The 15514-nt window shown below is 35.6% G+C and overlaps 1 protein-coding gene across 11 annotated transcripts in view; it reads right to left on the bottom strand.

Moving 5' to 3' along the window:
• Positions 1-15514, bottom strand: part of FEZ2 (fasciculation and elongation protein zeta 2) — a 39859-nt gene that overhangs the window by 18184 nt on the left and 6161 nt on the right. For 6 of the 11 annotated variants that reach the window (XR_012673096.1, XR_012673098.1, XR_012673099.1 and 3 more), the window contains exons 4-7: positions 14818-14962; positions 11035-11303; positions 3174-3249; positions 914-979 (exon numbers count right to left, since the gene is read on the bottom strand). Coding sequence is in view for 3 of the 11 variants with exons in the window: in XM_075146637.1 (XP_075002738.1) it covers positions 914-979; positions 3174-3249; positions 11035-11303; positions 14818-14962 (556 nt within the window). In the remaining 8 variants the exon portion in view is untranslated. Of the gene's footprint in view, positions 1-12; positions 232-913; positions 980-2927; positions 3002-3173; positions 3250-11034; positions 11304-14817; positions 14963-15514 lie in introns of those variants that run through there. The other 5 variants (XR_012673101.1, XR_012673103.1, XM_075146638.1 and 2 more) reach the window with 4 other exon arrangements.

Below are 15514 nucleotides of genomic sequence, written 5' to 3'. Positions count from 1 at the left end.
ACAAAAAACTTTAAAAATCATATGGAGGGAGTTAAGTAAAATGATTGTACTTGAAAAAAACGTGAGACTTGAAAAGCGTGATACCGAAAGAAGAGAAAAACTTTGCAGCATATAAACATGAAGCAGAACATAATATACATTTGGGTGGCAAATAAAAAGGCATCCATCATCCTTTTGTACATCTGTTTGTTCAGATCTTGGGAGTTTGATGCATATGCTAAACTTTAAACACTAAAAAAGATGATACCATTTATATGTCAAGAATTGAGTAAGAACATAAGCATTAATAAGATCTAGGCAAAAATGAAGTCAGAAGAAAAACGTTTAAAAGTAATTTAACAACCTGGAAACTACCTGGAACAAGTCCTTAAAGCTAAAGCAAGCAGTGATTTTCAACATCTGACATTCTATTAATATAATCAATGTATAAGACTAGAAAATAAATTATTAGTACACAAATAAAATGTGAAGAAGGTATAACAAGTTAATGTAAAATAAATAATTTTTACTACTGGTCAGAAGGTAACACTTAAAATAAAACTATGAGCACTTTATCTCCCAAACCCATGATTACCATAGGCAGTTTGAATTCCAATTCTGAAAAACCTGTACAACACAGGTTTTTAAATTTGTAAGCCACACTGCTCTGCTCCTGCTGATGTCCTTCAGCTATTTGAATATACACCACATACTTTGCTATATTATACTATCACAAACAAAATAAACACGTTTTATTTATCAACTATATGCTCAGAAACCTTGGACAAAATAGAAGACAATATAAATGAGAGCTCTGTTTGATAGAAGGGCAACATAATTCATGAATGCTGTAGGACTACTCTTTTCAAACACACCTTTTATGTACATTAAGTTAATTTAGAACAAAAAAATCCCTGCTAAGAAACATACTCACCCTTTAAAATATAGTCTGTTAACAAGCTTGGTACTTTCTCGCTATCCTCTTTCATGGCATGCAGGACTGAAGTATGAAAAAAAAAAAAGATTCAGATATTTAGTCATAAAGAGAACAGTCTCGAAAGAAATACCATGAAGCTGTTTCAGCTACTCATAGGGATATTACTACCAGATTAGTAAGAAAACTCTTAACTGGAATATGAGAAGATACAATGAGACACATCATATTTCCACCTTTCACTTGTGTAACTCTCACTGAACTCTGCAGTAGATGGATGCAAGAGACCCATTTTATGTGGTTAATTATTACAGTAAGATGTCATTAGTCATAACAAAAAAAGCACCTCTTCCCTATAAAAAAAAATCTCTCCAAAAGAAAGTCACCACATCCAAAACTAAAATATGCTAACAACTGCTGGAGGGTTGAAAATCTTAGGTAAAAAAGTGTGCTCCGTTACTTAATTTATTTCCTTGATCTTCACCCTGACCCATGGAACAACGAGACTTTTCTGGAGAAACACTGTGAATGATCTGATGAAAACGTTGGTGTTGTTTTTTCCCCTGAAATGGTGAATGTTAGCAACTGTAGCTTAGAAAAATCTTAAATACATGACTGAATTTGGCATTAACTTAGAATAATGCTAAAATGCCATTTTTGTGACTTATATCAAGTCAAAATTGCCCATCCTTGCATATTTCTGAAGAAGGAAAAACATTTGGAGTAGCCCAACTTGACACATATAAGCTTGTCTGTTATTCCATAAACAAAACCAATGACAATCCTTTATGAAGTGCTCTGGACATAACTGAAAGAATCAAAAGTACAGAATTACACTGAATAGCAGTATTTCATAAGCTCCAAATTCCTCATATGAGACTCTGAACTCAAAATATAACACGTGTTTTATTTCAATTTTTATGTTGAAGATATTAGTGTTCATAACTACGGAATAATACAGAGCTTGAAAGAAAAAGCAACCAATCAACCCCAAATACCTGCTTTACTGTCTGCCTTAACAACAGCACAGAGAGTGAGTCAGAAATTTGCACTGAGTCACAGGATCAAGTTCCAACCAGCCCACAGAAGGCAATACTGTTAATACTCTTCACAGTGCATTTGTACAAGACATTTTGTTAATAAACCATCAAAGAACACAAAAGGTTTTCAGGAGGCTTTAACCTTTCTCTGCTTAATATTGAATTTTTGAGAATATTTTCAAGTGAAATTTAAATATGGCAAGAGGATAAAATTTCTCTGCAGGAGTAAATATAAAATGAAAAATGTATTTGTCACAGAGTAAGTATGAATTACCAGCTAAGAGTGTCTACTGCAGAAAATAAAAGGAATTTAATTCTTGCTTAAACATTTGATTTACTCCAGAATTTGCATAACAGTTATTTTCTCTCTCCAGGAAACAACCAATGAGCCTTTCATCATCCCTCAGCCACCTGTGGAATCACAGACCTGTGCTGCTGGAAAATACCTTAAAATGTAGTTATATTCAAAGCACTGCACTGAGATCTGATCAAATACATTGACACACTATACCATCTATTTTTAAACTGTTCCTGTAAACGTCAAATGAAGGAGATGACACTGACTCCCAGAGATACTCTGCTGTATTTAACCACCTTAATAATTATTTTTTTTAAAATACAACTTTATTTTTCATGCAAATTGGAATAAAAAACCAGAGGACTTACAAATAATTTTGAGGATCTAGCCTAAAAAGATGTGAAGAAAGAGGAATTCAAAGCACTGTCAAAACTCTCTTTGGTTTATACTCCCTAACTATTAAACAAAAACACAGAGAGAAGCAGGCTATTTTAAAGGCAATCAAGTGCAATCATTAGACAACTACTCATAAGTGTCCCGACATCCATTCCAATTTTTGAAAGTCATTACAATAACCTCAATAAAGCACAGCAAGTTTAAGCAAACAGGTGTATATCAGGCACTATAAGACGGTATTGCCAACTTCCATGACATGCGGTATTTCTGTAAGGCCCACCTGTTGAAATAATGTTGAGAACATTTACTTTCTGATACGTGCAAGTTTCTAGCCTTCAGGGTTTCAGAGAACAGCTAGAAAACAAACATACCGTGAAGGCTCAGAAAACAAGTAAAAAAAAACATGGTTAAAAATCATGCAACTTTACATACACGCCACAGGGTAAGGGGAAAGAGAAGTATGATTTATTGGTTTTGAGCAACCACAGTCAGAAATACAAAGAGGAAAGGAACTTCATATGCTCACTTTTGGTTAATGTCTGAAGATCTTCAACAGATGGGGGTCCATTTTTCTTCTCATAAGGAATGACAGTTGTTAAGTACTGTCAAATGAAAAACAGAGTTACTTGACAGTCCTTTCACGCAATTTATGTTGCTTGCAATTTATTTTACAAAAAATTGTAGCAATTGAAATTGCTAGCCACAAATAAAAGCTTATTATTTCACAAGAGATTAAGATTCTACCTCTCCTATCCCAAAGCTTTTATCACAGAAGCCAACTTTTTTTTTTCCAAATGATGTAAACATCACTTTAAAAGTCATGCAGCTAAACACTAAAAAAAAGGTATTTAAAAAATTGGAGCTGTTTACAGTAAAACATTTCTCCATTAGGTTTCTTCCTCAGAGCCACCAATAGTAAAATCTTTCCTCTCCTCCCTCAATCAAAAGACCTTCACGTATTTAAAGTACTTCTTACAATGAAATAAAAGCTGGAAGAACAACCTTCCCACCACCTCCCCTCAAACAAGACTATAAACGCAGATGAACAATCTTCACACTTGGTCTTAAAAAAAAAGAAAGTATAAATATCATGCGAGTGTCACCAGTTGTATCCAAAAAATCAGAAAGTAATTCTTTCTTTCCCGTAAGTATGTTAAAAAAAAAAAAAAGAAATCTTTCCAGGTAAATACTGATGTTGCCTTCAAATCATTTGGGAAACTGGTAACGTCAGCTTTTTAAAGGATTCCAGAGCACAACTGATTCAGGCTGTGGGGGCGCATGAAGTAAGGCGTTCAGGTTTGTGCAAGTGTGCTAACAAGTGGGGGGGGGGGGGGGGGGGGGGAGGGAGGGAGGAAATCTTCAAAGTCGGCATATGGTATGTTTGAACAGCCTCAAAAAAAAGCCACAGAATTCTCTCAGTGACTGCGTAACTCTTACTAAGAATGTGAAACGTTCCAAGGATTTTGACAGATCAAAGAGCACTGCCCAGTCCCAGCTGCGCAGGTGATCCATAGTCCTCTGCACGAGGAAAATTAGACTGCCCTACAGTAAGCTGAAAATGAAAACAGACAACTTTCACCTTCTGACCCTAAACACTTCCAACCAAAAGCAAGCCTAATTAAACATGAGAGCCCACCATTTGGATTTTGATTTCAATTTTCAGTTTTAATAGTCAAGTATGCCAACAGATTGTTTCAAACCAACTCCACTTTTGTTCTATTTAGTCTTTACTGAAATCTTTCCTTCTTACCAGCTTTAAAACAAAAACACCAAAAAAACCCCCACAAAACAAAAACACCAAACAAAACCAAAAAAACCTGAAAAAATTTCTTAAATCTTTCAGGATTTTCCTACCTGGGGTGCAACCAAGATTTATTTGCAAACCCTTGAAGCAATCCCGTTGCTCTAAGACTTCTATTAAATGCATTTAGGCCACATCTTACTTCGCAGCCTATATGAATGCATATTCTTCTTAAAGAGATCAGCATTTCAAAAGTACTGAAATCGCTGGAATTTTCCCTAATGAAAAAGCTTCCTGAAATCTCCCTCAATTCAATTTTTAAGAATTTAACAGGAACTTTACTCTGGGTTAACCATTCCAAGGCAATAGGCAAAGCAACCCTCTCTCATTCAGCTTGAGAGATATGTGGTTCTCCATGTAAAAAATCAGAAAACATTATATACAAGGTCTCCTCCTCTCCTAGTAGCAGCACCTCAGCAAGAGCCAAGTGTAACTCACTCTGGTGAAGAGGTTCACTTTGCAGATGTAGTGCCGCCAAACGCAGCTATAAAAATTGCCATGTTTAGAGCAGGCTCATGCACCTCACACCCAACCACGTCCTCTGCCTAAAAGCCAGACAGGCCCAATTCTGTGTAACTTAAGGGAATCTATTGTACGGGATGTACTGACACCTCACCACGACCTTATGCAAACTCAGGGCGCTCTTCTACCACCCTATTCCTTTTGCTCCCATCCACTGAGCACAGCAGAGGAAAGTACGCAATGCTTCTTAGGAAACAGTCAATTTTCAAGTTCTTTTCCAGCAGATGTAACCAACAGATACCATTAGAGATTTGCACTCTTAATAAAATTACCGGAATCAATAGCTAGATATAAGGCTGTTAAATCTGCAAATGTCAGAGATGAAATTAGATCTACTAACTCAGAAATCAGATCCCAGGCTGTCATTTCCAGCCTTCAGAAACAAGTGGCATTCTACCTTTTACCTAGACATGTTTCACTGGACCAAATACCAATATTACCTGTTTTCCTTCTTCTGTAAACTCCACCTTTCAATTTTCCGCTCTAATAGTAATAATTAAAAAAAAAAGTACTTTCTTTCTTGGTTTCCAGAAATCATCTTGCTTTTCTCATCAATACTTCACTGCTGCAACAGTAAGTCTCTATAATAGCACCATAAAAACTAATTCCCTGAATTGCTATGTGAAGGACAACATATTATGAAAAGGAAGAAAAAAATGACTAAAGTGCAAGCTTACTGACATGCCCAAGTGTTAAGTCTACTGTGATCTCTAAATTTTTGAAGCAGATTTGACAATATGATAAGCAGCAATTCCCACTGCAATTTGTAATCACCCATAAAAAGTGTTCGATATGCCTAAAAATCGAAATGAAGATGCCTATCTTGAATTTTCTTCTGGAAATATGATCACAGAAAGAACTACCAACATTTCAATGGCTTTTACGCAGTTGGTGGTGTTTTTTCCAACTGCATTATCAGATGGGAACAGGTAGTTCCCACTGAAAGTTTCTCTTTAAACACTGAAAAATTCCAAGCCATTGTTACTTATATCTCAAACACAGGACTAAACACAGAGGACTAAAATTTTAAAAAGGAAAGTACCTACTATTAGAGTAACGCTATCCAGAAAATAGTAAAGGTGGTAAATACCATTAAAATTAAAGACTAAAAAGAGTTCTGAAATAACTGTACAAACTTGTCATAAACTTTATGCTGTGACTTTATGTGTATGAACTTCTACCTTCTAAGGTATACAGAAAATTGTCTGTCCTTGCATTTTTTTTGGAGCACAACTCCAGATTGGTAACTAACTCTTCCCTGCTAGCAGAAAACACCTGAACATGAGTTTAGAATGACAATACACCCTGAAAAAACACTCGAATATTCTGAGAGCAGCACTAAGCAACCGAGCATCTAATACTTTTTTTTACTTCGCAACTTGCTGCAATAAGATGACACCAATATTTTAAAAGCAGGGCTGGAGTTTGGTAATGTGACAAAAACAAACAAACAAACAAACCCCAAATAAGAAACAAATGCCATAGAAAAATGGATTTCCAGGACTAAATCAGAAAAATACTGACATCTTTCGTACCTTTCTCCCCTATTTTTTATTTTAAGTTCTTGTTATTTCCATGATTTGCTTTAGGATACAGGAAGAGAAAAAAAAAACCCGTAACCCGGCTAACAAGGATAGAGTATAAAATAAAGCAGGGGAAAAGTATGATCAACATGAAGAATAACATTAGTAAACTAACTCAAAAACCAACTGGAAGAGTTATCCAATCAGTGGTATTCGTAATACATAATTATGCGACATGTATAGAAAGTTAGGAGGCAGTCAAAGAAGAAAAGGTGTATTTGAATAGAGACATGCATATAAAAGACGTCTTTTAACCAAAAGTAAGAGGGGCTGGCATAGCTAAATATGTTCACCTTATGAAAATACACGATATTTAAAATAGCGACAGATACAGGTGAACAGCTGTAATTTACTATTAAATGGTAAAGATAGCAAAGAAAAAAAACCAACACAGCTATTACTTTACCAGTACTGAGATAATGTAGAGTGATAAAAACGCTGTTAGGTAAGCTCTATCCATGTGTTCAGGATCCCCAAAGCTGAGGACAAATAAGCCGAATCTATGTATTCATGAACTCTCATACATATACCTTGCTTGAGAAAGAGGGTAAGTCCATGATTTCTAACCTCCCGATTCAGGAATGGCTTGAGAGGAGTTGTTCTACTTCCTGAACTCCTCTGCAGGATACTCCAGTCATCTTGAGGACAAAAGCCTAATCAGCCATCACTTCTAAACTACCAGGCAGTTCATTGCCTCAATGGACTTCTCACCAGGGCCTGGAGGGGTGAGGGGGGAGGGGGGGCAGAATCTAACGCACTCCTCTGACACAATTGCATAAACTGCAATAGGTGGGTATGCATTAAATAACGTGATGTACCAGTATTTCGTAATGTGTGCTAAAAGTCTAAGCAATAGCATAAGCATTAATACTTTACCAAAATACAGAATACATTTAATAAAATACATACTACAGTTCTGAAACAAATTAAGTATTACTTTGAAATAAAGCATAAGAATTTTGCTACTTAGGTATATGTAACATCTACAGTGATACCCACTGAAGCTGGGTCTCTGTGCTGTATATTTCAACATTTAAATAGTCAATGAAGAGACAAACTCGCCTATGGCTTATGTATTTTTTTATCAGTAATCTGCATTGCACACATTTGGCTGCTTTTAACATCATGCAGTTTTCAAAGGCAAAAAGACATACATAGACTCCATGCATTTTCCAGATGCTACTCTGTTTTTAGATATATCAGCTCTGAACATTTGAAGGAAAAAGAAAACAAAACCTTTTTTCAGTTGTAGATATTACCCAAGTCCTTAATGCTGAAGGCTGAAATGTAACCTGATACATATTCTTCGACTGGGTATTAGATTTTTACAGACATGCAATGTATTTCAAGCATGCATTATGCCAAAACAGACTTTCAGTCTGGGGTAAGAAATAAGGGTTATTATTTCAGTGCATCAGGATATCAAGTCCTGACTGTCTTGAGCTGTTGAGGAGAGAAAGAGACTGTAGGCTGATCAGAGTCCTGAGGCAGGGGAAGAGTACAGATTCCAGTATCTTTGTCCTATTTTTTCCTGTCTCAGCATTTATCTTCAACTACTCTCAGTTTTCAAGATCTCAGCTCCTACCGAAAGTGCAGGCAAAGAATGAGGAAAAGAGAGAAGATAGCCCAGCACCTGTTTCTCTCCACCCGAGTTTCCAAACGTGTGGCGGAAGCCATTCTGTATGACATTTGAGATCCCTTCCATGCTGAAGCGCTAAAAGTAGTGAAAACATAGCAGAAGGAAAAAAAGGGACAGAGAAAAGTTCAGAAGACTATTAATCAGCATTTATCAAGACTACAAAAGACAAATGACAAAGACAAGCTGTAAGATGTATTTCAGCACATTTCTATTTTTTCATTCACCTACTTAATTTTTATAATTAAAAAGCAAACCTTATAATGGCAGTTAAACAGTATAACTACATCAAAATTGAATTAATCAATCTTCACACTGCAATAATCGAGACTTGCCTTTTAAGGCTGTTTCATTTTGAAAAGTAAAAAGAAGTATTTTTGAAAGTTTAGTTCACAGTACAATCTCCTTTAAAATTCGTGTTTGAGCAATATACTTACACTGCTGATACCAATTTTTCAGATTTTAAGCACCTACTAGAAACACTGTTCAGAGGCAGTCATTTTCAGCTCTACCTCTTTAAAACATTTTATGCTTTCATGCTTCCTTTTCCACAACTGAAGTAACAATTAGTACTCCCCATTTTTTTGTAATATGATAAAATAGACATTAATAATGCACCCATATTAATTTCAAGCTCCATTATGTAGAATCATGGAATCCAAGTAAAGAAAAATTAATATATAATCCAACCACATTTTTTTTCTTAAATTTTGTAATCCTTTTTGCTTGCTGGAGAAGACAAGTAAAAAAAAAAAAGTCAAAACAACATTGATGTTTAGCATGAGATATAAAAATCAGCAACTGGCAAGAACATAAAAAGAAGAAACTGTCAAGCTGCTGACACAGGGCAGTATGACGTGCACACCTCAGCACGCTTATCTGAATGTATTTATTTATGGGAGGGGGAATAAAATGTGCTGGAATACAGTATTCATTTGCTTTCTAAAGCACAATGAGGTCAGTAAATAGGCATACATGTTGCCAAAGCCATCTTAACTCTTTTAAGATATCCTGCTTAAAGGAACTGGTATCTTCAAGCCCTGACTATTTTTAATCACTCCCCAGTTTGCCCTTGTGAGAGAGGTAAAAGTTTTAGAAGTCTAAGAAAGTGATTTATCCAAAGTTTGTATCAAGGGCAAAGAATTAAAACCTCTACGGATTAAAATTCAATTATAGTATCTACAGAAGAATTGATTTTCTAAGTGTATGAAAATTTAACCCTACTTCCAAGCTTTGTATATAAATAAGACTTCATTATAGTTTTAGTTAATAAAATTATTAATTTATACATTATTTATTAACAGAAACTCACTCTTCACAAAGTTACTTAAACATACCATCTCTATGCACATTCTCAGCACTTCCTTAAAAAAAAAAAAAACAAAAAGAAAAAAAAAAAGGAGCGTTGAAGGAAGGAAGCTTGCACCTCTTTCTGGGAGAAGCCTCTCAAATCTGTACTTGGTGATAGTGAAAGCTATTTTCAAAGGAACCACACATACGCAGCCCACAGTCTTATTTGGGAGCTAGTTTGTTCAATCCCTCTCAGAAAACAATCTGACACGTTTATATCTTGAAGCAACCAAATACGAAAATGTCTTATATTGGGACCATGTACAGTTATACTTGAAAGCATCATTCAAGTCTCTAAACTTACACTAACCAGAATAACTTATGAATCACTTGACTCAAGTTTCAAAACCAAATAATTATTTTTCTTTCTAGTTAGAATACCACTTTTTGTTTTTCCATGACTGAGAACCAAAAAGGAGTACATTTGAACTTTTTACTGTGCTCTTGCAAAGGGATGACAATTTTGTATTGTTTCCCAGACATATACTTTCTTAGAGTTCCATTAAAACTTTGCTACATACAAAACCACTTTTCATTAGATGGACGAGATCAGAACTCCATTTGGGTTATATCACACATATCTTATTCTTGTAAGTTTAGAAATAGATTCTGCAGAATTAATGTTTCATTACAAATGTTTATTTCTTAAGTTTGAAAAACAAACCCGAAAACCTTCTAATGTCAAACTGAAGCATTCTTTCTGGGACTTAGCCAAGATCTACAATACATTAACCACATTTTCCGCATTCTATAAGAGACACTAAGAAATTCTAACCTTAATATCCCACTTAAGTAATTTAAAATTATACTAGACAGGCAAGAAAGAAAAAATTGCATTGACAAGATAACCACCTAATTTCTTTCATTCTCTGCCTCCTATTATTCAAACTCTGTTTGAAAGACATTTTTCCTTTTGTTGCTATGTTCTGTAAAGAATAAACCAAATTACCTCCTTCCTGTACACCTGCACTACACTTTGGCCTCACCCCTGTCTCTCATTGGATGTAGTAACTCTGCCACAGGTTTCAAGAGATACAGGGTAAGACTTTTACTTTTTTCCTACCTAAAAACCAACGTGATCAATAAATATCTGTACAACTACACCAACAATAAAACTGAATTTCCTGCCAGACTAACAGTGGTACACACATATTAAAGTTCACACAGTGAAACCAAACAGATAAATGAGTTTGCCTACTGACAATAGAAGACACAGCAGTACATCCAAAGGCAGTATTTTTTGCAAGAAAGGTATGCTGATTCCAGGCTAATTTGCAAACAATAAAAAAATCTTTTTGGAGTACGAGAAGAGTAAAATATTATATGACCTTGTGAAAAATATAATCTCAATAGGAAGTGCCTAAGCCTTGTCTGCGAATGAAGGCATGGAAGCAGGTGTACCAGTATCTTGATATAATCTAGGACTACTACTTCCCATACGGAAAAAAAACAAAAAATATTTTGAATGTATAAATAGTTACAAAAATTTTCTTACTGTTCCAGGCATATGACCTCTTTCTTGTTTGCCATTCTGAGGACTACCATTTTTCAGCTTCTTTTTCTTCTTTGCTGTTTCTTTGTGTTCTCTCTGTTTGTTTTGTACTTCGATGAGGACAGAAATGAAGCTGTTTTTCACTTCCTTCTCAAACTCCAACTCATCTCGTAGAGCCAACTGCTGTACCAGTTCCTCAGAATAATCCTTAATAGCAGTCTCAATTTCTTCTAGCAGTTCATTTAACTCAGCAACAGACAATCTTTTTACTCCTATAAATAGTTCATATAAAAAGTAATCTGTCAAGATTTTAAGCACGAGAATACTTGTGGGAATTACAAGAAAAGAGTACTCTGAAATTTTTCAAAACAAAAAACCTCAATTCTAAAACTACATAGAACAAAACAATATTCCTAAATGAATAAACACATCACAGAGGCAACTTGATTAGCAACCAGAAGATGGTTAAACTTTCTTCTTATTTCTGACAAATGTGAGATAATCTGCAAACACGAAGAGCATGTTGTAGTTAAGAAAGCTGAAGTAAGCACTAAACTTCTAATACTGACACCTCTGTTAACTATTACCTTCCACCTACACTCACTGTTCAAAGTAAAAGGTCTCCATATTTTCTGACACAACAATCAACACTTTGGCATTTCTGGAATGCTTGGATTTTTTCCCTACAGTAATACAGAAACTACACGCTATGAGCGAGGGAGTCTTCTTGGGGATATTGCTAACGTATGCATGAATATTAATAAAAGCTTGCACCACGCTTTTTATGATAATATTTTTAGATGCATTTAGCAGACAAACCAACAAAATCCTCCAAATTTTCGTCTGGGGATTGTAGTCAAAAACATGGCCTTGTACTGCCTGAAACAAAGACCTAGATCAAAATTAGCCGACAGGCTCATTTCCATCAAAAATAAGCATTAATAGTTTTGAGAAAGCATGAGACTGAATTGGTCAAACCTAAATCAGAAGCCTGTAAAGTGTCAGTTTGGAAACAAAGAAACCCTTCGGGTTTGCATTTTAAAGGTACTATTGGGTCATGTGTTACAGAGAGTGGAATTATGACCAGGAAGAATGTTCTGAGGCTTGCTTGGATTAAAGGTGAGCACATTCTTTGAGGACTGCTTTCCATTCCCAATTAAGTTGGACGCACCTAGGAAGCTAGTAAGTGCCAGCAGTTGCTATGTCAAAGAACACCATTTTCACTGGCATTTGAGAAACTGCTAGTCCTGGTGACACTGAAGGGTACAATCTGTTTAAGGACATCGCATAGATGTTCGTAATTATTTGGTTACATTGAATTAGTCTAGTAAATGTCATGTCTAAAAAAATTGTCATAAGGGAAAGTGCCTATGGACGAGTGCTGAAAAATACAAATAAGGCCACAAACTACAAAAAAGTATAGCTCTTAGAAGCATCAAAGTTAATAGGTGAAATGTGATTTTTCTCTCTTACATTACAGCAAGGAAAACTTGATTGGAGAAAGCTCCTTGTCACTTACTTACTAAAGAAAAAGCAATGAAACCTGTTAAGGCAATTGTCCGGCAAGGAGCCACAGTTTTTCAGAGTGGCTTAGGCCTTAAACTCTGTTCAAACGCTGTAACAGTACCATATGCTGAAGGATCTAATGTTCAAGTAATTTGAACCATCCACCACCTATATTGTTGTTTAAACTATTCTAAGTATATAGCATGCAGGTTATGGCCTCTACTTGTAACACAGATCTTGGCTGTGCTCACAGTCATTGCACATACCACAGTAGGTCTTACCACAGCAGTAACTTTTTGCAAAGTCAACTCTGGTTGTCAGCAATAGCAAATAGCAATATAAACTCAAACATAAACAGGAGGAAGAAAGGTAAATTCAGCAGCAAGATTATCTGGTGCTCTGTGGGGGCAAGTCACAGAATAGGCCTTACAGTCTGTGAAACTGAGTATACTCTGTGGTAAAAATCAATGAGTAAGGTCCCTATGCATTCAGTACAAAGGACAGTCTAAAAAGCATAGGTTGCACCACTGTTTTGGTTTTTTGAAAGAAGACTAGAGAGAGCACCAGCGAGTCCCAACACTTAAGAACCAGCTTCACAGCCTAAGTAACAATTGTTCCAAAAACACAGGTGCAGATTACCCAGCTGCAATCCTGACTTGTTTATGATAGATCAGTTGTCATTATCAAAGCCTACAGAAGGGCTATATAGGAACTACGCAGCTGATGCAGGTGAGTGAAGACAAAGTAATTCAAATGCAGAAGACTACCTGGGTTAAATCTTAGATATGGTAGGCTAAAGGACTCACCTGTGTAACCAGAGCTATAACTGGTTTTATTTTTGGACTGTCTTAATACATGTCTTTTCCTATCCAGGAAAAAAGTAAATACAAGCTTCGATTTCCTGCTCTCAATCCTAAACATTAACACCTCTGACTTGTCTTATAAAAGCCAGACAGTTTCTAGGAAAACCCTGCGACAATTTGAGAGAGATGCAGACTAATTCTGAAGCAGCTTCACACACAAAAAAAGATAGCAAGAGCTTTTCATAAAATAGTAACCTGAAAGCCCTGAAAGCAGGTTCTGAGAAACTGGTGAAGCAAAGTTAAATTATCTGCCAAAGTAACTCAAGGAATTGTTTGGTCAAGGCTGACCTTTAAACCATAAAGATGCAACAGACAAGATGAACTCCTGAGGCAAAGCAAAATATGGTACGAAATACTAAGCAAGCTTGATTAGCTCCAAACCTAAGGACATATGGAACTGTCAGAAAAGAAGGAAGCCCTTTGCAGGATACACTTTGCTTTCACAATCCTGAGACAGCTATGAAAACAATGAAAAACCATGAAAATGGGATCTCCTCCAGAAATCTGAAGTGTAGCAGAAACTGTAAGTCATATCACAAAAGATCAGCCAGTTTTCTGAATCTTCTACAGAATTGATATTGCTGAGCAAGACTACAGGAAAGAAACTTTGTAAGAGGGACCAAAGAATCATCTAGGAAATACTCTTTGTGTACCTATCACCTTCTAGAATTGATTTTGACAAATACGCAGATGAAATAAATTTCTATCATGAAACTGATTAATCACAGGTTTCTTTTGCGTACAATTTAGTCTACTACAATTAAACTATACATGTAATTTCTCCTTTCCTTTTGTACAGGGAAGAACAGATGATTTCATTTGAGTAGAAGAAGATACAAAAATTTTTGTTTATCTTTTAAGCTTTTTGAAGAGGAATAGAAGCAGAGGAGAGAAAAATATGCAACGCCCTTATGGGGAAAAAAAAGCAACAGTTGCCTTATTTTTGTGTTACTGTATATCAAGATATGTTGCAGACTGAAACAGTACCAAAGAAATACCATTTTCTTTATTTACTGCATAGCTTTCAAGAGCTTTAGCTAATCTTCTTAAACACAGTGTACTGGCCTCAAGAAATTGTCTCACTTTAAAATATAGAAATTAATAAAGTTTAATAAAAATGATCGACTTATCACTTTACTACGAAGGGACCTCATTCCAGTGAATCAAGCTTCAGCATATTTGCTTTAATTTGAAATTCTATTAAGTTTTATTTTTATTCTAAGTGATGGAAGCTGACAAAGATAAGTCTTCTATTTGTATTCTAACTCTAGTTTATTCTTTTAGGGCATTTTGAAAATATTTTTGAATGCAGATATTTCATAAGGAGGACTTGCTATAAATCAAACGCATGGCAAACTTACCCTTTAAACTATTTTCAATAAGCATAAGAGCAAAATACTAAATAAATATCACTTACTCTCTTCATAGCTGTTGTTCGTACTGGATCTCTTGAGCGTCTGAATTTCCTGGGAAAGTATCGAGAGCCGATCTGATTGGGTGGGTGTTTCATCATCTTCCGGATCAGGCGATTCCTGCATCATTTCCTCTATTTCTTCAATCACCTTCAAAAAATGAAAACCCTTATGAAAACCCTCCTGCTTGAAGAGAAACAGCCTGCAATTTGAAGCAAAGCTGTTAAGAGTTTAAGGTGTGTTTTTTTTTTCTTTACTTTCAATTAGTGAAGATGCTGCTGCATGATAATACCAAGACTGGATGGAAGAGAATCAACAAAATCATATTGACATTTCCTCCCCATCCTTGCTCTCTGAGAATAAGCCTACCTTTTCAAGGTAAACTGGTGATCTCATAACAAGCAGTGTGTTGAAACTACACAATTATTTCTGTATGAAGGTACACATGGTTCTGCTTAAGAGAACTGAACTAAAGAGTGAGCTAGAATATCTTTCCTGAGTATTCAATTGAAGGAAAACAAAATAACAACAAAAATCAATTACCGCCCCATCCCCCATTTCACTACACTTCTCTAAGCAAAAAAAAAAAGCTCCGAATAACGTGAAAATCTACTGTGCTTATGAGACGTTTTATTAACTGATCCATCATAACCTGAAGCTGATTTGCATCCCTGGGCATAAGACCCGAGTCAGACAGAAAGT

This window comes from Calonectris borealis, chromosome 3 (assembly GCF_964195595.1).
Source record: "Calonectris borealis chromosome 3, bCalBor7.hap1.2, whole genome shotgun sequence".
Classification (NCBI taxonomy): Eukaryota; Metazoa; Chordata; class Aves; order Procellariiformes; family Procellariidae; genus Calonectris; species Calonectris borealis.
This window is presented reverse-complemented; position numbering and strand designations above follow the sequence as displayed.